Source organism: Giraffa tippelskirchi, chromosome 11 (genome assembly GCF_054371585.1).
Source record: "Giraffa tippelskirchi isolate mGirTip1 chromosome 11, T2T-mGirTip1v1.2.pri, whole genome shotgun sequence".
NCBI classification, from domain to species: domain Eukaryota; kingdom Metazoa; phylum Chordata; class Mammalia; order Artiodactyla; family Giraffidae; genus Giraffa; species Giraffa tippelskirchi.
Window position 1 is genome coordinate 51,137,157 of NC_137285.1, and position 24,285 is coordinate 51,161,441.

Below are 24,285 nucleotides of genomic sequence, written 5' to 3' on the forward strand. Positions count from 1 at the left end.
GAACAGACACAGTGACTTGCTCCCCGTTTTACTACTAGCCATTTCTCTTTGGGATTTCCTGGTGGCTCAGACAGTAAAGAGTCTGCCCGCAATGCGGGAGACCTGAGCTCAATCCTTGGGTTGGGAGGGTCCCCTGGAGAAGGAAATGGCAACCCACTCCAGTATTCCTGCCTAGAAAATTCCATGGATTCATTTGGCATGGCCTACTGGTTAAGAGCATGGGATCTGCATCAGATACTGAGGTTCAGATCCAACTGTTGCCTTTAAACCAGCTGTGTGTGGCCCTGAGCAAATCTTTCAACCTCCGTGAGGTTCTATTCCATCACCTCTGATGGGGATAATAATAGTACGTACCTTATAAGGCTTCTCTAAGGATTAACTGAGTTAATCAGATCAAGTGTTTAGAAAAATACTTGGTATTTGACTGTATTATTGCAATTGTACCTCCAGGTGATTGCCACCGCACGACACCTAAGAGTTGCACCATAAACTACAAATGGCTTCCCCTTGACCCTTATCTAAGTAAATGAATTCTTAATGTTTCATAGCCAGGAGTTCTGACAAATATCTCATTAATGTCTCGTTCGTTTTATATTTGATATATGCAGAAATTCTGACACAGCCTCCTGTGGGAGGATGTCATAAGAAATGTCTCCAAACTTCAAATGGTTCTAATATAACCTGCTTCATTAGGAACTTAACATTTTTAAGGTAGTAAATTTTTGCAGACTGCTAACTCCTGAGCTGACCTGCCTTTTTAATTTGATTCTTAGGCCATTTTGTTTTACTGCTTTGCTCCATTATCTTACTTCTCCTAACAAACTTATGATTATTACTTTGTAAAGAAAATAACTGTAAGTTGATCTTTCAGTGACATTTCTAAGTACCAGGTTATATTTTATTTTATAGACTTGGCAACCTTTTTCACGTTGCTAAAGATTACAAAACTGATGCCATCAAGTAACACGGCTGTGTATGAAACTTAAAGGCACATGGAAAAGCTATATAAATTCATCTTGCATAAAAATTTTCAAAGTTATTTTTGACTTCAGATGAAAATAAAAATTTCAGTTGTGTCAATTACTCCTCAGAAATACTTATTAACTTTAATAAGGCTTTCTTAAACATTAAAATATCATACCAGATTCAAACCATCAGTGTCTGCTAGGAGTTTAATGTATGCACCTCCACAATCAATACCATCTTGAAAATTTACTTCATATCTAAATGAAGGGAAAAAGAATCATACTGCTGATAAATAAAAATTACTAATTGCTCTTCAAAATCTAATGTATTACTCTCAATTCATTTAAACACAAACATTTACATTACCAGTAAGCTCACACAAAGTTCATCCACAACCTGTGAGGAACAAGCAGAAAGGCCTTTTCCATGAACATCCTTAAAATATTGAAAATAGAATGACTATAAACAACTATAGAAAAGCCAACTAATTTGCTGAAATAAATTTTTTCATCAAAACTGTTTAATTAAGAATAAGATACTTTGATTAAAACTTTTAGCAGGAAACTTCAAGTTAAAATAAGGTACGTACTATACACACTCTTTATAAAGTGAAAAACAAAGACTATGGGGATCACAGTTACAGCATAGGTTTCTAGGCAATTGCTAATGATCTTAGTTATCCAGTTCAATACTAATTTGTCTTTTAGTTCAGTTACACCTAAACCAGGTTTAAAAAGTTGTACATTTAATTAAATAACCCCAGCAAAGAGATTTTTTAAACCTGGAATATTTAAGATCTTAGCAGCCAGGAGGTAGGGGAAACACAGTGTAACAGCTTAAAAAGTGAACTGACATGGAGTCTTCTCATGGATTTACAACACTGTAATTCTCAACAAAAGTTCTGTTGTCTTGTTTAGGCAATAGACAGTCTTACCGAACAATATTTAGAAGAGATTTTCAGTACATTGGTGAATTACGTGTGACAAAAGTCAATCAGGAAATGGACATCAAAGTGAAAAACAGTGAAAACCAAAAATGTTATGACTGGTTTAGTGAATTAAAGCAAAAGCAGGTGAAAACCAGAGAAGTTAACAGGATATAGTGATAATTTTAATAAAAACTTATAGTTTAAAATGTTTCTGAAGAGACTTTAGTGACAAAGTAAAAAAAAAAATAGCATACAAAACTTTGACAGTTTGAGCCCAATTAGTAATATGAATTTTACATAGAAAAGAATAGAGAAAATACAGTAAAATTTTAAATGATAATCTCTAAGTTGCTGGACTTTATGGTGATTTCCCCTCCCTACTTTGTATTCTGCTTTATTTCTCCAGATTTCTACAACAGTGGTTACAAGCAAGCACTTTGGAGTCAGAAAGACCTGAGATTTGTTCTTGATTTTGGTAGGCCCTGGCTCAAGACACATTACTGAAGCTCTGGTCTCTATTTGCTCATCTATCGTGAGGGAACACTGCCCATACCTACACCTCTAAGGACTGTTATGATGACTACAAGTCGTCCTGCACAGTGGTGGGTCAACAAATGCTCAAAAATGTTAGCTTCTGTTATGATCAGAAGAAAAGTTTTGTTTTGTTCTTTTTCATTTTTTAAATCAAGGAGCTTGTTTTTCTCAAGGCCTTATCAATATTTTTATTTTAGCAGTAGTTGATCAACTTTTCCTTCATGAAACGTCTTTGAAGAGCATGAAGTAAAAGAAATGGTGCATAGTGTGAACTAAAGGTAAATATTTGCGACCCTAAGTAAAATAAAATGATAAAGCTTTATTATAGGTGATCTGAGGGTTCTGTGAAAAGAACGAGAGATAACAATTGTATAAATTGTCTTTATAAATGTAAGACAGTTATGCTATCTTATTACGCCTAGACTTTATCACTATGTCATTTCATATGCTGCAAACTTCCAGATTTTTCAAATCATTAACTTGTGCCTAGTATAAACAGTTCACAATGAATTCGAGGATCAGTGAAATGCAAGTCATAGAGCTGGATGGACTGCTTGCTGCTAATCTTAAATCACAGGAAAAATGAGGACAAATGCAGAGTATACGTTAACCCTCTTCTCTTTAGAGTGCCAATTTCTAAACTGTCCTATGAAATAGTAATTATTGTTTAGGGTGGAAAAAAACTTCCGTGGTCCAATTTGTTTGGGAAACACAGTGTTCAAATTAAAAACAGGTTTTTTTATGTAGAACTCTCAAAATCTTTAATGGGCAAATATGCTTCCTTATCTTTATGGTTCAGATATTCTTAGTTTCTAAAACGTATATGACCACGTAATGCATATTAATAAGTACATAATTTGGGAAAAGCAGTTTGAAAGTTATGTCCTAAATAGTTCATATTTATGAGCTATACTATGTTTATAGTATTTATAATAGTTATAAATAGTATATAATAGTTTTTATAGTATTTATAATAGTTATAAATAGAATTTATAATAGTATAGTATTTATAATAGCTATACAAAATTTATTTTATCTATACTATTTCATTTTATCAAAATTAAGAAAACCAAATACTCACTATCCTTCTTTGAATTGTTTTCAAGCATATCAATGACCACTATTCAATTCTTTGATTCTCCTTTTCTCAGTTCACAATTGCTTTAATAATTTTTTAGACTTACTATCTTTGCTTCCAATCTTGTACGCTATCTTTCATGTACTTGCCTAGCAGTGATTTATACTTTCTGAAAATACCAAACTTGATTCATTTTACTCTGGAGAAATTAAATTTTGTATTATTTTCATTTACCCTTTCATTTAAGCACAAAAGATTAAAATAGAAAATATTATGTTCACCTAAATTCAACAGAATAAGATTACTTTCAAATTTTCAAGAAGAAATAAATACACAACTCTGAATAATGCCATAATATCAAGCTCAAATATTAATCCCAGTAAGTACTTGTGGTAATATTCTTCATTTGTTTAAATGGTTGTATACTCTTGACATTTGATATTTTCAATTTCTTAAAATAACAATGCAACCAAGTCAAAGCATCACAGCCTAAAAATTAAACTAATTATACCAAATGCCATATTGTTTTACATTTTTAAAACACAAAATGGCATTTTAGTTATACCATGCAGGCATATATTTAACATGCTAACAAAAAATTTTAAACAAGTTTATAGTTAGTAGTACTTCTTATGCTGTAATTAACTTTGGACAGCCCAATCTTCTGATATAAGATAGAAAATAACATTTCTACATTTCCTTTTGTTTTTAATATGAATTTCATTTGTTTTGTAACTGTATTTGTACAGATCTATTTTGGATTTATACCAGTATAGGTGCAACAAGCTTGAGGAATTAATACTTGATTTTACGATAGTTACACATGCAAGCAATACCACAAAACTAGTGTATGTCATATTTTGAAGGAGGGGAGAGGAAGACTCTGTGAGAACATAGACTTTTAAAAGGGCATTTCCTCTTTAAAACAAATTTGCTGTCTTTGAATCTTATCACTGGTTCAACAGCAATATTTATAGTTCTATTTAAAATATATTGAAGTTAGTATATCTCAACAGCAAGTCAAGTTGACGTAAAGAGTTAAAACAAAAATGGTGATTTTAATATGCACTATATAGTTTATGCTGGTGGAATATTGCACATTATAGCAAATGTTATATTAATATAATTTTGCAACAAATCTTCATTTCATTCAAAACCTCAGGGTGTTTGTGCATACCCTTTTCCCAAATGGGAAAGGGAAATCTGAATTTTTATACCCATATTCAGAAGCCAAATTATACAAAACTAAAATAAATGTTAGAAAAAGTATTCAAAACATAATAAAACTTACTGAACTACCAGAGGTTTATCAGCAAAGATGAAGGGTTTTGCTAACACAGCAGATATTGCATGATGCTTTGCTCTAGATTTCAACACCAGTCCTCGATCACCAGGTATTCGATTTTCTTTCAATTCTTCTATTTCCCATCTTCCTAAAATACAAAACCAAGCAAGTTAAACTAAAACCAAAAACACTGACTTAAAAAATTATTTATCAGAAATGGTAACCAACAAGATTTTCTGAGAAGGCTGATTTTGGAAAAACAAAATCACATTTTAAATCAGGAACTAGTACCTGCACTTGTATGTATGTCTGCTCTCTTTTTTCTCCTAAAATTGTGGAACTATTGGGTTGGCCAAAAAAGTTCATTTAGGTGTTTCTGTAACTTCTTATGGAAAAACCCGAGCGAACTTCTTGACCAACTCACTAATAAACAACAGACACTACAGCATTTAATTAAAGGACCTCCAAAGCTGGCTTAGTTTGGATTTCTCTGAAAGACTGTAATCAATGAAATCACAGAATTTGTCTCATAGGGTCTCACTGTATTTTTAAAATGAGTTATTTTTAAATGACACAGGAGACAAAATACCTCTTTAACACAAAATGAGTTTGCCTCAGTCTATATATTTTGAAATTCATGGTGTCATCAGCTACTTTTCTTACTTTGCAGAAGTTATTGTAGCGATTTAAATTTTATTTTGAAAATTTTATGCCCAAACACACAAATTGCAGTTACCCTTTCTGAGCCAAGCCAATCCGTCCTCAGAACTTTTGACCAAGAAAGCCCTGAAAGCTAGGTTAGCACTAGGCTGTAGCAGAGCGAAGCTGAGTGAGGCCCTCTCTGGGCTGGAAGTGCCCCCATTTTAGACCAGGAGGCTCCTGCAATTACCCCATGGGATGCACACAATACAAAGCTGAATGGGTCATCTGTAGCCCCAAAGTTGTGGGCTGGACTTTCCTCCTTTGCTCTTTTTAAAACAGTAAATAATTTATATTAGTTTGTATAAAACATTCCAGTTTTGAAAATTAGATGTATCGCCCATTCCAAGAAAATTTAGTGACCACTGGCTATTTTCCATAATTGTGCCAACATGAAATATTAATGGGCACTTCTGAATTTACCAATGCACTTTATATACATTTTTTTCTTTCTAAAAAACAACAGTGCAAGAACCTGAACAGTCTCACGAATCAAGAGGGGTGTTTTGGGGTCTATCATTGTGTACACTTTCTTGGGCTTTCAAAAATTCATTTTTTCAACTTTTCAGGTTTGTTTTCCTTTTTGTCCCCCAATTTGGTTATACTAAACTTTTCTTAAAAAGGTGAATTCATTTGGTTTTTCTTCTCTCACACTGATGAGCAACTGTATTATCACTACTAACCTTTGGCTTGACCAAATCACAAAGGCCTTCTTTTAAGAAGTAACAACTATATCTTTAGGGACTTTAGATATTGATACTAAAGGATTTTTTAAAATTTTTTTAAAATTACGTTGTCTTTCTTTTGTAATTACGTGCATACATTTATCAGCCATGAAAAGGTACTCTCTAAAAGTACTATATTAATTTTAGAAAACCTGTGACAAGGTGTTTATTCCTCAAGGACAAGAAGTTTTTCCTAACTTCAAATCAGTGGTAACTTTTCATTAACCAATCTTTACTCAAGGCCAGGTAATGTGAACTCTAATTTAAGTAAAATCTCAAAAAGAATTCAAACAATTTTATAAGATAGCCTGAAAATTAGTTACTTAAAGAACTGGTGATTTTTTTCAGCTATATTTTTATTAATTAAACTTAATTTGAAAATTTAAATAAGTCTCCCTCAAATGCAAACCCTGTTCTCCAGCACATAATGTTTCTCACAGATTGCTCCTAAAAATCTAGCAATTGGTTTTACTCAAGTGGCACTTGACAGAAGCTGTGATTAATGACTATAAATACTAAATATTCCTGCAAAGAAATTGATATTGGTCTCAACTAACCACTATATAAGAGACATTGCTAATATTTATATACAAAATTCCACTTTCAGGACCTGAATCTTTAATAAGAGATTCTGTATTTTTCAAAGGTGCTTTCAAGAAATTGAAAAGTCAACCAAGCATACCAAATCTAATATGCTAAAAAACTATTTTGTGGATAATTATGTTTAATAAGACTATAGACCAAACTTAGGTATTGTTGGTAAGCTCATTTTTTGCTTGCTTGCGTTCTAATTTTAAGGTGAGGGAAAAACTCATTTAAGCACTAAGAGTCATTTTGTCCAGACTTAAACCCAGTTCTAAAATAGACCATAACCTAATTTTAGGAAAATTCCATCAGTGGATACTTCTAAAATAAAAACATACAGCATACATCTACCCAATGTTGTTCTAAAAAACTGTAAAGTAAGCTAAACATAGATGTTTTAAGTCAAGTGTTCTGTTTGATGGCATGTATTTCTGCGGGTATTATTTTAGGTACAGTTCTATCTCTGCAAACACTGCTTCTTTGAGGGCAGTCATTCTCTAAACGAATTCAGATGACTAAACTCAGTGTTGTTTGTTCTGTGCATATGGCAGAGTTCCTTCTGGAGTTTAGAAGCATATGTACTAGGACGGAGAACACAGCACGGAAGACATGCAGGCATGATCTGTATCTCACACTAAAATAGACCCTATGGACAGGGAATTAGACAGTTGGCCTCCTACACGTGCTGTTATCTGTTCTGTTGTTATTCTCATGTAACTCCTGTTGGGGTCTGAATGTGAGGTCACATCCTTATGGATCTTAGGTGGTCTGAGGGAGAGGAAATTCCCACTACCCATCACCTTGACTGAGGCTATCCTGCTTTAGGATTTAACAACTGAGGGGGCTGGTTTTGGACTAACAGGAGGAGGAAATCCTTTCATCACACTCCAGGAGAGTCCTGTTAGGAAGAAAAGACGACCCTTGCTAATAGGACTTTTCTTTCTAAGGGTAAGCCTGAAGATAACCTATCAGAGATACATTACAGGCCTGGAGATTGTGGCTCCAGGAGCAGCCACATTTCTTGTAGCTCTCATAGACGTCCCGTCTTGCACCCTCTAGGAGGATCATGCCATAAGTTGTAACTTAACTGAGGTGGGCCTATGCTTGAGATTAAACAGTAGAGAACAGCAGTAGCCTAGGAAATCCTTCAAAAGACTAATTGCAGGGGAGTGAAAACTCAACTGTTTATTGAGTTAGAAACCTGGATGGTGGCTTAAGTATGGATTACTCGGACTTCCAGAAATACTGGAAAGGAGACAAAAGACTGAATATTTTATAGTGAAGCAGGATGGATCCTGAGGCCCCATATATATTTAACAGAAATATAATCTCAAAAGCTCATGAACTCTGGGTCATCCTTGTTATGTTGAATATTTAAATAATACTGTACCATCATATATAGAAATCTCCGCATCTGTATCATCTTTCTTTGCTTTTGATAATACCCACCTATAAATAAAATTGAAAGAAATAGATATCATTTAAAAGAAAACTAACAATTTATAAATACAATGTGTATCAGAAATACAACAAAAGATTATCCAATAGTCCCTTTTCACTCTAAGATACATGAACACTTAGAGGCTAAATAAGGATGTCTATATACTATCTTGCAAAGAAAGTGAAAGTTGCTCAGTCGTGTCCGACTCTTTGTGACCCTATGGACCATACAATCCATGGAATTCTCCTGGCCAGAATACTGGAGTGGGTAACGTTTCCCTTCTCCAGGGGATCTTCCCAACCCAGAGATTGAACCCAGGTCTCCCGCAGTGCGGGCAGATGCTCTACCAGCTGAGCCACAAAGGAAGCCCAAGAATACTGGAGCGGTTAGCCTATCCCTTCTCCAGCGGTTCTTCCCATCCCAAGAATCAATCCAGGGGTATCCTGCATTGCAGGCAGATTCTTTACCAACTGAACTATCAGGGAAGCCCAACTATCTTGCAAAGCTAGAGTTAAATTAAACTTGGAATCTGCAATTTACTTGCTGTATGATTATAGGTGAGCATCCCTGGTAGCTCAGTGGTAAAGAATCTGCCTGCAACGCAGGAGACACAGGTTTGATCCCTGGGTCGGGAAAATCCCCTGGAGGAGGGAATGGCAACCCACTCCAGTATTCCTGCTTAAGAAATTCCACAGATGGAGGAGTCTGGTGGACTACAATCTATGGGGTCACAAAACAGTCAGACAGAACTTAGCGACTAAACAACAACAATGATCATAGGTAAGGTGCACTAAGCCTCAGTCTCTTCACTGGTAAAGGGCAGATAAAGACAGTTCTTACCTATATGAAATACAATAATCAACAGATAGTAATCTTTATTTTTTTTAACCATTATTTAGGGTGAAACATTAGCTTGAATTTGTCACCTGAAATTAAACTATTAATATCTGTCCTAAGGAATGAAGAAATGTTCTAAGTTTTTACTTTATATTCACACTTCACATATATATTCTTTGTACAAATAAATAACAATTCAAATTAAACATTTCTATCAATAATGAAAATGTGTTAAGATGCTAGTTTACCTTAACTAGTACATTAACCATTTTTTTATAGTTCTGTGGTAGAGGCAATTTTTACAGATTAACAACCAATAATTTCAAAAAAGCTAATCAAATCAAGGAAAAAATTCTCCTGAATGACTACTTACCCAGCCAGCTTTCCACTATCAAAAGTTTCTGTAAAATACACTTCTCCTATAGGTTGAGGTGTCTTATATTTAATCTAGAAAATAGATTTTAAAAATCTAAAGTTATTCACCTTCACAAATACTTTAATTAAACAATCTCATTAATTAAGAACCTAGTATGGAGTGCACATATAGGTAACAGAGATAGTAGGTTACATGGTCTCCTCAAAACTTTATATCCTACCGGTAATAAAATACAGAACATAAGAGATACATGATGGAAAAAAACACTATATGCAAACAGAATACACTGACTCCCTCTAACACAGGAGGGATGGGAGGAAGTACTTAGCCAAGGTCTCATAATGCAGTGGACATGGCCTTGAAAGGATTCTAACAGGTGACAGTATTTGGGGATAAAAACTATTAGAAGCAAAAGAAATAGCATGATCATAAGCATATAAGATGAAAAATTTAATAAGCACATGGGTTAGTTTAAAATTAATTCCTGGGCTTCCCTGGTGGCTCAGAGGTAAAGAACCTACCTGCCAATGCAGAAGGCACAGGTTTGATCCCTGATCTAGGAAGATCCCACATGCCACATGTGAACCACAACTATTAAGCATGTGCTCTAGAGTCTCGGTGACGTAGGAAATGGCAATGGAGTAGGAAATGGCAACCCACTCCAGTATACTTGCCTGGAAAATTCCCTGAGCAGAGGAGACTGGTGGGCTATAGTCCATGGGGTCACAAAGAGTTAGACACAACTGAGTGACTTTCACTTCTAGAGCCTTAGAGCCACAACTACCGAGCCCATGTGCCTCAGTTACTGAAGCCCATGTCCCCTAGAGCAGTGCTCCACAACAAAAGAAGCCTCTATAATGAGAAAGCCACAACAAAAGAAACCTCTATAATGAGAAGCCTTGCAACTAAAGAAGAGCTTGCGTAGCAATGAAGACCCAACTTTCACTGTCCTTACCCTTCCCTAATAGCATACTTTCTATTTAAGGGAGGAAAATCAGTAATTAAACAAAATCCCAGATACTTCTACAGGGTCAAGATTCTGCTACCCAAATTGCCCGTCTCCTATGAAGTTTACTGAATTACAACTTCACTGTTCTCTATATTTTTATGCATTGGCAAAAATGGGCCAATATACTTTATTCATACTTTACCATACCTAGAATTTTCACGCTATAAAATTAGAAGCATCAAAAATTGTTCTCTCCCATTTCTTACCATCTTTTCAAATTATCATCAGATATAGTTAAGAGTCATGGGCTTTCTTGGTAGCTCAGCTGGTAAAGAACCTGCCTTGCAATGCAGGAGACCTTGCTTCAATTCCTGAGTCGGGAAGTTCCCCTGGAGAAGAGATAGGCTACCCACTACAGGATTCTTGGGCTTCCCTAGTGGCTCAGATGGTACAGAATCCATCTGCAATGCGGGAGACCTGGGTTCTATCCCTACGTTGGGAAGATCCCCTAGAGGAAGGCATGGCAACCCACTCCAGTATTCTTGCCCGGAGAATTCCCGTAGACAGAGGAGCCTGGCGGACTACAGTCCATGGGGTCACACACACACAAAAGAAGTCAGACGTGACTGAGTGACCAAGCACAGCACAGCACACAGTTAAGAGTCACAGGTATCTGGTAATTTCTTTAAAGTATTAACCTACCAAAACCCTCACAGTAGCTGTATCTTAAGTCAGCCAGAAGCACTTTGATTACTACTTACTTTCTATGGATCACAGAACCAGATTTTAAAGACATTCAAATTTCTAAACCTAAAAATTTAAATTTTTAAGTTTGAAGCTTGTGGAGCTTCAAACTTAACAGGAGAAAGAACACTCACCTTGAACAGCTAAACAACACATGCATTTGCAAATTAAAAAAAAACTCTAAAAAGAAAGTTATAACAGCTTGGCCAGTTCTTGTTGATGTATGGCAATAACCATCACAATATTGTAAAGTAACTATCCTCCAATTAAAATAAATAAATACATTTTAAAAAATTATGTATTATTCTTCTCAGCCCTTTAAACAGCAGCCAGCAGAACACAATTGGTATTTTCTTACCAAAAGTAGTTCTGAAAAAATTTTGATTGTCCCAATATTAGATATGAATATTCCTCAATGTGAAAGTTCTTATGGATTGTCAGAGTACATAAAAACCTCTAAAAACTTTTCCAGAATCCTGTCAGTCACCACCTCAAAACACACGTCTTCAGGCTGAGACCAAAACACTGGGAGCCTTACTAAATGCCTATTTCATCATCACTCTCCTTTGTAATTCATCCTCCTAGTCAGCATTTCTTTCCTAAGAGAAATGAAGAAACACCCTTTTCTCTACTTTTAGAAGAACTGAAAATTACCTTTTCTTTTATCTGAAAAGGGTTAAAGTATTTAGTCCTCTTTAGCTAGTGATAAACTCCTAGTCTGATCCTAAAAATCTTGCCCATATTTATCTGGTAATAAAACTGTGCTAGGTGCCTTGCACAAATTTCTGTAGCACATGGGCACCCTAAAAAACACAGCAACAAATAGTTGGGAAAAGGCAATGTTTTTTTTTTCTATTATTTAGGAACTAAAGGCTATTTCAATCGAAAGTAATCCTAAGAAATTAGTCAGCCCTATGTATCATGTTAAGGAATAATGGATAGCTTGGTTCTCAATAACCTTACCTCTGAGGAGAGTTCATTTTCATCAGTCTCTTCTGAATTTTCATCAAAGTCTTCCATCTCAACACTGTCATCCATAAATTCTGCATTAATTGAGATGAAAAGAAGACCCAAACATAGCCGAAAGCCTTGGAAACGCATATCGATTATCTGTGAAAGTGACAGTAATCAGTAAAAATAAAAACAAGGTCGTGAAAAATAAGTGTAAGTATATTTACCAAGAAATAAGTTCTCCTTTAATACCTCTTTTTTTCTAGGATGGCTTTTAAAACAAATTATTACCAAACTTACTTAAATTATGCTTTCAACAAGTGATACTACAAACTTCAAAATCCCATAGGCATCTACAGCTGAAGGCCTGCCTTGAAAAGCAAAGAGCCAATGGCACAAACCTAAAGATAAAGAAGTGACCACCAAACTCATATGTTTTTTTAAAAAAGGATCATGATACCTAAATGTTCGCTCAAGTTACTTTTTTATTATAATGTTGCTTAAGTGTATATAAACATACAATTGGAAATTTTACAACTGTAAAGTCAAAATACATTTATATGTAAACACCAGAAAAAGAAAAGAAAAATAATTTTACCACAACTGAAAGTGACAGCCTTTTACTGAAAACAAATTACAGCTGAAAATTCAAATAAATACAGGATTTACTGCAATCAGGTTGACTGCTGTGAATGAAGTTCTTTTGCATTTATCATCCCTGTAACACTATGATGATTCAATTACATACATAACCACTTTTCCATTCAAAAGCTCCAAAACCTCTGTTCCTTATAAGATTGAGATGAGTAGAAGACAAATATTACTTGACTGCCTCTCGGCAGAAATATGTAATTTACATAATTACACCCTCCTCTTTCCCACTAACATGTTAAAAATTCAGGGTTTATTTCTTGGCACCAGTGGACTTTTAAACAAGTAAATATGAATAATGAAATTAGGAGATGGTCAGTCATTCAGATGATCCAGGGTATAGTTATATTACTATCAACATGAAAGAGTTTCTCTTGAAAAAGTATATTCTGAGAGAACTCTTAACTCCTACAGAACATATTTATAGACCTACATGGGTCTGCCTAAGAAACACTGAATTTATGACACAGCACCCTATACCCACCAGAATGGCTATACTCAAAGAGAGACAATAACAAGTGTTGGGAGGATGTGGACAAATTGAAATCCTCATACATTGCTGGCAGGAATACAAAATGAGCTTGGAAAACAGTAAGGCAATTCTTCAAAACGTCAAAAACAGAATTACCTTATGATTCAGCAATTCTACTCTTCTACCCAAAAGAAATGAAAACAGATGTCCAAACAAAACCTTGGAATATAAATGCTTAATGATAACGATAGCCAAATAATGATAGTTGTTAATGATAGCCAAAAAAGTGTAAACAACCCAAAAGTTCATCACCTGACGAATGGATAAACAAAATGTGAAATATTCATACTGGAAGATTATCTAACAATAAAACAGAATGGAGTACTGAAGTGTTACAAGATAGATGAATCTCAAAAACATTATGCTCAGTGAAAGAAGTCAGTCATAAAAAGCCATGTATTGTATGACCCCATTTAAATAGGCAAACCCATAGAATCAGAAAATAGATTAGTAACTGCCTACGGAAAGGGGTGGGAAGAAAGGGTTAATTGGTACCAGGTTTCTTTTGAGGGTAACGAAAATGTTCTAAAATTGGAATATGGTAATGGTTGCATAACTCTAAATATGTTAAAACTCACTGAACTGTACTCATTAAACAGGTCAACTTGTAGGTATGCAAATAATACATCAATAAAGCTGTGTTTTAAAAAAAGAAACATCAGACTATAAAAAGTATTCTTCCATTTGGTTAGCTCAATTAACCCTTTTTAATGAAAGCAAAACTACATGAATGTATGGGCCAGTTAGCTTTAATTTCTTCTAAAGGCCACTGACTACAACTTTAAAGTTTACTTTGAAAATGCATCTTTAAAAAAAAAACATAATATGAACATTCTATACTAAAAGATGTATTAATATCACCATTTTTATGGAAAATACAAAAATGATGCATACTACTCATAATTTAATTAGAAGAGTGTAAAACTCTCTAGAGTCGTAAAAAAAGGTTAACTGAGATAGAAAGCAAATGTAAAGGGATCAATTTGAACTCAGTAACAGGAAGCTACAGATTTTTTAAATTTTCACTTACTGGCACAGAAATGAGTACAGTTGCAAATTGCTTATCAATTGTTAATACCCTAAAAGCTTCATTGTTCTAAAAATCAAAGGGCTTTCCACGGCTTATACAACGCAGTAAAAGGTGTTCTTCTTGACACTATCAATAACATTTGAGTAAACAGACATGCATAAAATAAATAGCAGCAGTAATAATGAACATTAATACCATTTTAGCCCCATATCTTCTCCTTCAAAATGAATGCACACTTTAGTTTAATAATTAATTTGTTGAAAATACCATTTAGGTTATTACCGAGTATTGAGTCGAGTTCCCTGTGCTGTACAGTAGATCCTTATTGGTTACCTATTTTAAACATAAACAGTGTCTACTATTTGTTTTCTATATCACAGTTCTTCCTAACTTTCCTTCAGAAACAGTTGCCAAAGCTTCAGGAAAAAAATTTTAAAAACCCTTTATCTGGAAAGTGTTTCTTCCCTAAAGTTCTACGACTATAATTACTCATTTGCATAAAACTAGCTAATTTAATCTTTGCAGCCCAGGACATCACTATGAAAGGCATTATTACTCTCAATCTACCAACCGAAAACTGAAAGATTCAGAAACCTGATCAAATTCTCCCAAGTGGAAATGTGAGACAAGATGAGAATCCAAAACTTTACATTATACCATGCTACTTCTTATTTTAATCCTACCCCCCACTGCATTATTATATGTTCCTTTTTCTAGCTTTGGGTTTTTCTAGTTCCTTAAGGTGTAAAGTTAGGTTGTTAATATAAGCTCTTTCTTTTTTAATGGAAGTGTTTACAGCCATCCATTTCCCTCTTAGCACGTCTTTCACTCTATACCGTAAGTTTAGGTCTGCTTTCTTTTGTTTTGTTTCTTGTTTCATTTATCTCAAGACCTTTTCCAATTTCCTTGTGATTTCTTTTTTGACCCTTTGGTTGTTTAAAAGTGTATTGCTTAATTTTCACATATTTGTGGATTTTTTTCCTGCTTTCCCTCTGCTACTGATTTTGAGTTTTATCACAATGTGACTGGAAAAGATACTCTGAATCGTCTCCAGTTTAAACAAACTTTTAAAAATTTGTTAAGATTTGTTTTGTGGCATAACACATGGTCTATCCTAGAGAATATTCTGGGTGCACTTAAGAAAAATATGTATTTTTATCAATACTCATCAGGGATATTGGTCTGTAGTTTTTTTAGTCTGCCTTTGGTATCAGGGTAAGGCTACCCTCATAGAGTGAGTTTGGAAGTATTTCCTCCTGTTCTATTTTCTGGAAGAGTCTGAGGAAGACTGGCATTCATTCTTCGCTCTGCTACTGTCAGGTGAAGTGTTTTGTGTATTAACGTCCAATTGCTCTGTAGTGCTAGCCATCTTCTAATTTCTTACTGACCTGTATGGTTGTCCTAAGATATACAGGATTAGTAAAGCAAGAATTGGTTTATATGGTATAATACAGAACTTCCAATGCTGATGCTACCCCCTTCCCTCCTTACAAATGTATACAATATAAAAGCCCAGGGTTCTAAGCTTCCTGTGTATTCCTCACTTCAGATAGGTTGTTGAAATCACAAAATATTTGTGAAGAAAGAAAGCAATGGAGAAGCACATCCATTTGCATATATCTTTGACCTCATGTATGTTCTCTGCATTGCCTCTGGGCTGGTTCAATAACAAAGTGAAGTATAAGCAACTCTGGCCAAGTATGAGATACTTGGGAGAGATTTCTGGCTGATCACCACAGATGTTTTCTTTTTTTCCCAGGAGACATAACTATACTGTGTTTTTTCTAGAGTTAAGCATGACTCAGGTGAATGGAGTTAGATGAGACCCAGGAAAGCTAACAATGCAGTGCTAGCCTGAGTATAAGAGCCTGGGAGCCAGGACAGCCAATGCTGTGAACTCCAGTCTGAAAGCCAGCAGGCTCAAGACCCAAGCAGAGCCAGTGTTTCAGTTCAAGTCCAAGGTCAGGGAAAAAAACTGAAGTCCCACCTCAGCCTGCTAGTTAGGAGGAAGTCCCTCTTCCTCACTGGAGTATCAGCTTTATTGTCCTATTCTGGCCTTCAACTGATTGGATAAGGCCACTCACCGAGGGGAAGGGCAATGTGCTTTACTCAGCCTACGTTCAAATGTTAATCTCATCCAAAAACACCCTCACAAACACACCTAAAATAATATTTGACCAAATATCTGGGTATCCTGTGGTTCAGTCAAGTAGATACATATAATTAACTATCACAGCCATCTACTCCTTAGGACACCAGCAACCAGAAATTATGTTAGGCCCTTGGGATTTTTTAATTTACTATTTGAGCATTACCTTAACTAATACATACTGTTAACTGAAACTGGGTATATTTTTCTAAATCAGAAGGACTTAGAAACAATGAAAATATCTCAGGAAATACAGTAAAAAGTGGGGAAAGAACCATAATAGCAGAAATAATAGTTGAAAATACAACTTTCTAGTGATTTAGACAAATAACTACAGTGTTCCAAGAATTCTGGATCTGATCCTATAAAGTTCAGAAACTACTGAAGACATGAGAGTAGTGAAGTGATCAGAGCTGAAATCCAGGATATGTAATATTGTTTGGTTTTAGTAGTTATAGAAAGAATAAACTAAATCTGTACTAGGCTCTTTCAAAACATAGCTACACACTCAAGTTAAAGCGGACTAAAGAGCATCAATTTCAAAATAATGGTTATATAAACACTATAATGATACATTTATGTATTTATTGAGGATTTATAGTACTTCTACATAGTTCCAAAATGAGGAAATTTGCAACAACAAAAAACATACAAAAATATAAGCTCACTGACAGCCAGAATTCTCATTTCTGTATTCACAGTGCTAGCCAAAGAGTGCCAGTGCATGATAAACAGAGACATATTTATGTTCACAGAATGAATGAATGTGAAAATGACAGGAAAAAATGTTACAGGGGACGATAAATAGATGTTACTAAGCAACCAACTAGAATGACTTTATTGTTGTAGCAGCACTGCAACCATAAATTTGGCAAAAAGATTTCTAGGCAATTAGGGGAAGGCCAGAAATAAAATGAAGGAGTTTCACTGTCTATAAAAGTCTACAAGTTCCTTGGAGGAAAAATCCTTTTTTAGAATTTAACTCCTAGAAAAATTCATGGGTTGAAACCTCATATATAGTAGATGTTTTAAACTATCATTTTATGAGAGAGAAATGGTTATGTCAATGCTTCCAACACTGGCCCTCTAAAGCCTTTTAGAATATTGTTAAAACGTAACACAAAGTATTCCTCTAGATAAAGGAGATAATAATTTAGAAACTCTGCAGCTTTATGCTCTAATTTAATATGGGGGAATTAAACATATTATTCAATTCTATTCTACATCTATGAAGAAACACCTCATTGTGAGGTATTTCAGAATCTTGCTACAGTGTGACATCCTGCATTTTAACAACTCAGTTCATAACTTACTAGAAAAGATAGTAAAAAAAAAAAAAAAATTAGATGAAAAAAATCTGTTACCACGTCATAAAAATAAAACTGGACAAATTTTCACCAAAATTAAAGGGTATTCTTGGAATTATCTGGCCAAGGTGCACATAGTTCACTTTGAAGCATAAGGTGCAGAGAGAGAGGTAGTGCTGCTGCTAAGTCGCTTCAGTCATGTCCGACTCTGTGCAACCCCATAGACAGCAGCCCACTAGGCTCCTCTGTCCCTGGGATTCTCCAGGCAAGAGTACTGGAGTGAGTTGATAGTGGCATCTTACAGAGGCAGCCTTCTTCCAAAGAAGCTGCAAGACTCCATTTGAAATGCAGGGACTTTCTCAAAGAAAACAAGTATGCTTCAGAATAAGTCACACCTGGGATTTGTAAATTTTGCAGTAACTAATGTTTCCAGAAATTCAGGAGAGGTTATTCAGTAGATAAAAAAATTCATCATTCACGAATTCATGTAACAAATACTATGGTTGTCAATTATGTGCCAGGCATGATGTTAGAATTTACAGTTAGAACTTACTGAACTTACAATAATTAGCAAAACGTATGGCCCCTGACTGCAAAGAGCTTATAGTTTGGGATGGAAAGCAAGTGTTAAACAAATAACCTAGGTATAACACACAGTAAATTGTGACAAGTGACCTACTAGTAAGGAATTTGTAAGAGTTGGTAATTGGGGAACTAAATTTACATGGTAGAGGAAGTGTCAAGAGAGCGCCTCCTTGAGAAAGCTACATTCAAACTGAGGTACAAAGGATAGAAAGGACTGATTTCCCCAGGCCGAGGGCAAAGGAAGCCGCTCTCGAGAAAGGAACTGAAAAGAGAAGAGTGGAACAAGGAGAACAGGAAGTGCTGTTTGAGTGCTTACTATTCAGGCGTATTAATTCCAATCCTCATAGCTACTCTCTGATGAAGGTGCCGGTACCCCATCCTACATAAGGAAAGCAAGACTCAAGGAAGCAACTTACTCAAGAATACAGAATGCTACTAAATAGCAAAGGTAAGACCTAAAGTTATAATAGGTATAGCTTCAAACTCTACATTCATTTATTTAAAGCTCTAAAGTTAGAAGGTTTAACTATTTAGCTCATTAAATGGCCTATAAATTGAGGCTCTAGGCCTATAAATACAAGGTTAAGTATTTTAACCTTGTTCCATCCTTTAGACATCCATTCCAGTTTCTGTGGGCTTCATATTCTAAAAGCCATATTTTGATGTCTATCCAAACTATAATTTATACACACAAATCTAGTTAGTTGGTTAAATGGCCTTTAAAATCTTTTCAGCAAAGATTTTAAAGCAGCTTAAGGCTACAAAAAAATATAAAAACTAACAACTTCATAGTCTGACACTTTAAAATTTTACAGTGTTCACACAAATTTCAGGATATTTAAGAAGACAGTTATGAAGCTCAAGGATAAACAGTAAGGTTTACTACTGGAACTATAATGATTACATGCTAGATAATGTAAATGTTTCTGGGTATCACCTTAATGAAAGCATCTAGAAAGAATGACTTCATTAACTGTTAGCATTTTTAACTTCCTGTGGTAGCCACAACATTGACCACCCCCCCCCCAAGATGTCCACATCTTACTTCTTGGTTCCTGTGAGTGTTACCTCACACAGTAAAGGAGGCTTCTCAGATGGAACTAAGGTTGTTAACTAGCTGACCCTAAAACAGATTACTCTGGATATGCATGTGGGCCCAATATAATCACACAGGCCCTTAAAGGTGGAAGAGGAAGTCAGTGAGAGAGGGCAGAAGAGATCTGAAGAGAGAGAGGGACTCCACCCGCCATAGAGATCTTGAAGACAGTGGAAGGGAGGTCATGAGCCGAGGACTGTGAGTGGGCTCTAGAAGCTGAAAATCAATACCTTCAGCTGACAGTCAACAAGGAAGCAAGAACCTCAGTCCTACAACCAAAAGAAACTGAATTCTGTCATCAATCTGAATGAGCAAGGAAGAAGACTCTCCCCAGAACTTCTAATAAGGAATGATGCCTTGTCAACACCTGATGTCAGTGCAGTGAGACCTGTGTCAGACTTCTGACCTACAGAACTGTGAGAAAATAAACGTGTGGCATTAAGCTGCTAAGTTTGTGGTAACTTATTATGACAACAATGAAAAACTAATACTTCTATTATTCCTGTACTTGATTCTAGCTTCTTTGAAACAGTTCCCATCAACCAAATCTTACTTGGTAAATGCAATAGCTTTTTTCAGTCCTATTGCCTACTGCTCTCTCTTGACCTTGCTGACTGCTTCTTCGAAGCTCTCTCCTTCCTTGATTTCCATGATGCTCTTCCTGAGTCGTGATTCTCTTCATCTTCTCTGCCACCTTTATGGGCTCTTTCTCTAATCTCCTGTAAATGATGCTGTCCCTTCAGGTTCTGTCCCCAGGCTTTCTCCTTACATTTCATATACTCTTGACCTCTACCTATAAAGACTAACTAAAGACTCCCAACGGAGAAGGCAATGGCACCCCACTCCAGTACTCTTGCCTGGAAAATCCCATGGATGGAGGAGCCTGGTAGACTACAGTCCATGGGGTCGCTAAGAGTCGGACACGACTGAGCTACTTCCCTTTCACTTTTCCCTTTCATGTACTGGAGAAGGAAATGGCAACCCACTCCAGTATTCTTGCCTGGAGAATCCCAGGGACGGTGGAGCCTAGTGGGCTGCCGTCTATGGGGTCGCACAGAGTCGGACACGACTGAAGCGACTTAGCAGCAGCAGCAAAGACTCCCAAATGTTATCCACAGCACAGAAGCTACCACTCTTTAGTTTCTTCAAGGCTGTATCAAAGCCTCCATTAATTTGAGGCCCATCTTTCCACCCAAACCAGTTCTCTAATCTCAAGTCCCTTCTTCCATTAACTGCACCTCCGGTCAACCAAATCAGCCAAGTTACTCTGTCACTCTCTTAAGATTATTCTTGCTGATAGTCTATATCATTGGTAGCTAAACCTGTTTGGGTGTTTTTGAATGTATCTTTCTATATCCATGCCACAGCCTTAATTTAGGGATCCTTGATTTCTGAAAAGCATCAGTAAAGTCCCACTTTGCTTCTTCACTTCCAGTCTTCCCAATCAATCTGCCACCTTCTCTCCAGCATGAATTTTCAAGAACAAGTCTAATTCTACTGTTCATAAAAACGTTCAAAGTTGTCTATAGTTCTCAGCATAAATTCTGCCCTTTTAAGACTCATTTCTTTTTTTTTTTTAATAAATTTATTTATTTTAGTTGGGGGCTAATTACTTTACAATATTGTAATAGTTTTTGCCATACATTGACATGAATCAGCCATGGGTTTACATATGTTCCCCTTCCTGGACCCCCCACCCACCTCCCTCCCCATCCCATCCTTCTGGATCATCCCATTGCCCCGGCCCTGAGCCCTTGTCACATGCATCGAACATGGAATGGTGTTCTGTTTCACATATGATAATATACATGTTTCAATGCTATTCTCCCAGAACGTCCCACCCTCACCTTCTCCCTCAGAGTCCATAAAATTGTTCCATGCATCTGTGTTAAGACTCATTTCTTACTCTTAACACTCACCTATTAACACATTCATACTTTCTATCTGCTATTATAACTGAGATGTTTCTGGTATTCAGTTTTAACGGCTGACTGAGGACTCACCAGCACGACTAAGCCTCAACAGTAGTGCTGGAAAAACCACTAGTTTTAGTTGTCATGTAACTTCAGTAGCTCAACTACAAAGTGATATGATAGAAAGTACACTTAGTTTGGCACCATCAGACCAAGTTTCATATTCTATTACTAAAAAGGAAAGGGTTAAAACTGTTCTAAACCTTTTTTTTTTTCCATTTATCAAGTGAAAAGATTAAACTGGATGATCTAAAGGCCTATTAAAGTTGGTAATTCTAGCTTTCCAGTTAAGAGCACTAAAACTTATTAGGAACTGAAAACAAGCAATAAGGTTAATTTATAGCACTTGACAACCCACTCCAGTATTCTCGCCTGGAGAATCCCATGGACACAGGAGCCTGGTGGGCTATAGTCCATGGGGTCACAAGGAGTCCATCCAACACGACTGAAGTGATTAAGCACAGCACTGTTCACTTTCTGCGAATCCATTAACATACACCATCCATACACAATAATCAACTTTATCAACTAGATGAGGACTATCTTCGATGGATTTACAGATAAGTTCTAAATGTGATTGGAAGATCAAACCAATTGCATGCGAAGACAAAACTGTAAACTGAAAAAAAGTCAAACGATTGCCAAAAGGAAGGTTACCCTTCAGGAAGATTACCTTCAGTAATTAAAAGACCTAGAGTGACGTAAAAATTTCAGAGCAAGCAAAATCGCAAGGCTAGATCAAGGTTTTGATGGCTTTAAAGCATCAAAAAGTTTCAATACAAACTAACTTTCCTAATTCGAGAGTTCTTCCCATGGCCACTCTCGACTGATCTGCTCTCTCCCTTCTGGGCGTCGTTGCCATTTGCTTATATATCCAAAGCAAACGCCTTGGAGCCCTGTTGCTCCGGCAGGTGCTATAAATAAAATCAGCTAAAGTATCTGATCGTAAACAGGCCGTCGGCGATAATGAGTCTCGAGTCATCAAGGCTTCGTGGGATTCACCACAAGCCTCTCCCTCCCTCCCCAGCAGCGCGCAGAGGGCTCCAGGCGGCGCAGCGAGGGAGCGGCCGGGAGTCGGGGGCCACCGCCGCCGTGAGGGTAGGTCCCTTCGCCTCTACAGAGGCGGGGAGGACGCGAACTGAGCCTAGCTGGGCTTGACTCGCCTTTCGGTGCGAAGTAGCGGGCGGAGTGAGCAGCGCCGAAATGAGACCGGCCGCCTCTCCATCCCTCGGGAGCGCGCACCGGGGCTCGAGCGTGGAACGGGGCTGAAATGGCAACCGCTGGAGTAACGGACTCGGTTCCCTGGGGCCTCTGAGCCCTCGGGGACAGACCGGGCTGAGGGGCCACCTGGCCTTCCCCACGCCAGCGCAGCAGGTGGCCACGGACACAGAAGTTCCGGGGGTCCCAAACCCGAGGGGGCATCACCCCCCGCCGGCCGCCCGGGCCGGCCTCCCGACACCCGAGGCCCGGAGAGCCCGCCCGAGAACCTCGCTGGCCGCGTCCCCGTCCCCAAACCCAACACCCACCTCCTCACGGGTCCCCACCGGGTCCGCCCGGCGGACGCCCAAGAAGGGGGGGGGCGGCGCAGCAGGAACCCCCGCCCTGCGGGGAAGAGCTAGGACTCGGATTCCTCACCCCCGCTGGAGCGCAGAAGGACGCGGAAGAGTTACCTCCTGCCCACGCACCTGTCTCGCGGGCCCGTTTTCGGGAGTGGCAGCTCAGATGTCCGAGCCGCTGCCACTTGGTCCCCGCGTCTCCCCCAGCTCAATCCAGCCAGCCGCCGGCCGCGCAGCAGCGACTGCTAACCGCGCCTGCGCGTGCGGCCGCGGGCGGGGAGGGGGCGGCGGCCAGAGGCGCGCGCTGCGCGCACCTGTACGGAGGGGCTCAACCGCCGCGGAGGGACCTCCCGAGCACGCGCCGCGCGGCCCCGCCGGCCGGTTGTTGGCGGCTCCGGCTCCTGGGGTGGCCTGGGCGGAATTCCTCGCTCTCCATCCTCAGACCCTTTCCTCCCGCAGAGCGCCTGCTCTCTGCAGTGAGGTTCTACCTCCTAACGCACAGAATTGGGCCCTGAATTTTGAGTAAATCGCATTTTAAGACCGTCCAGTTAGTTAGTACCCCAGGCCTTCCCTAGGGTTCTAGACGTTCTGAGAGGTCATTGTGGTCGGCAGGGAGCTATTCTTCCCTGAAAGTGTATGATAGAGACATAGTAAATATTAACATAATAAATAGTACTATGGTTTCTTTGTGAAATGCTACTGATAAGAATTGTTAATCTTTCGTTGTGTTTCCTGTGCTCTAAACGGTTTTATTATACATTCATTATGTCATCGAACGTCCCAACAATCCTGGTGATAAAAACTGAAGATCATTACTTGCCTTTGGCTTGAAGTATTAATAAATGATGGAAATGGAGTTCGAATCTTTTCCAGAGCCTGTCATTTTAACTCACACTAAAAGTTAAAATATAGCATAAACGTAGTAGTGAATCACAACTCTCTTTGCCACATAGATGTTGGATCATACAGCCCTTACTGCTTACACTTGATAGTAAATTTTGACTTTGATTTTGGTATTATCATGCTTTCAATTTTCTGTTAAAGAGTCTCAGATTAAGGGAATTGATGGAGCTCCATGCATAAAATGTGATTATTGGCTAGATATCAAGATCACTGAACATTTTTCACATTGCATCTGTGATAAGGCCACTATATCTAGACTTTTGAGACTGTCATCTTCTGTGTCAAAGATGGTATTTTTGGTATTTGGATGGTATTTATGGGTTTAAAAAGACAAATTTATTCCAGGTACTTTAAACAGTATTATGCTCTTCTTTTCTTAGGCTTTGCAACTTCTGTTATTCAACA

The 24,285-nt window shown here is 37.5% G+C and overlaps 1 protein-coding gene and 1 long non-coding RNA gene across 9 annotated transcripts in view; one reads left to right on the forward strand and one right to left on the reverse strand.

Annotated features, from left to right (window-relative positions):
- Window positions 1-23,230, reverse strand: part of CLGN (calmegin) — a 40,259-nt gene extending 17,029 nt beyond the window's left edge. For 2 of the 8 annotated variants that reach the window (XR_014068642.1, XM_081540613.1), the window contains exons 1-6: window positions 23,107-23,230; window positions 12,111-12,257; window positions 9,452-9,525; window positions 8,191-8,249; window positions 4,798-4,939; window positions 1,142-1,223 (exon numbers count right to left, since the gene is read on the reverse strand). Coding sequence is in view for 6 of the 8 variants with exons in the window: in XM_081540613.1 (XP_081396739.1) it covers window positions 1,142-1,223; window positions 4,798-4,939; window positions 8,191-8,249; window positions 9,452-9,525; window positions 12,111-12,248 (495 nt within the window). In the remaining 2 variants the exon portion in view is untranslated. Of the gene's footprint in view, window positions 1-1,141; window positions 1,224-4,797; window positions 4,940-8,190; window positions 8,250-9,451; window positions 9,526-12,110; window positions 12,258-22,584; window positions 22,665-22,947 lie in introns of those variants that run through there. The other 6 variants (XR_014068643.1, XM_081540616.1, XM_081540617.1 and 3 more) reach the window with 5 other exon arrangements.
- LOC145526048 (uncharacterized) lies at window positions 16,489-19,895 on the forward strand. Its single transcript, XR_014068652.1, has 2 exons — window positions 16,489-18,800; window positions 19,168-19,895. It is a non-coding gene; the product is annotated as an uncharacterized LOC145526048 (long non-coding RNA).
- Window positions 23,231-24,285: the final 1,055 nt, after the last annotated feature.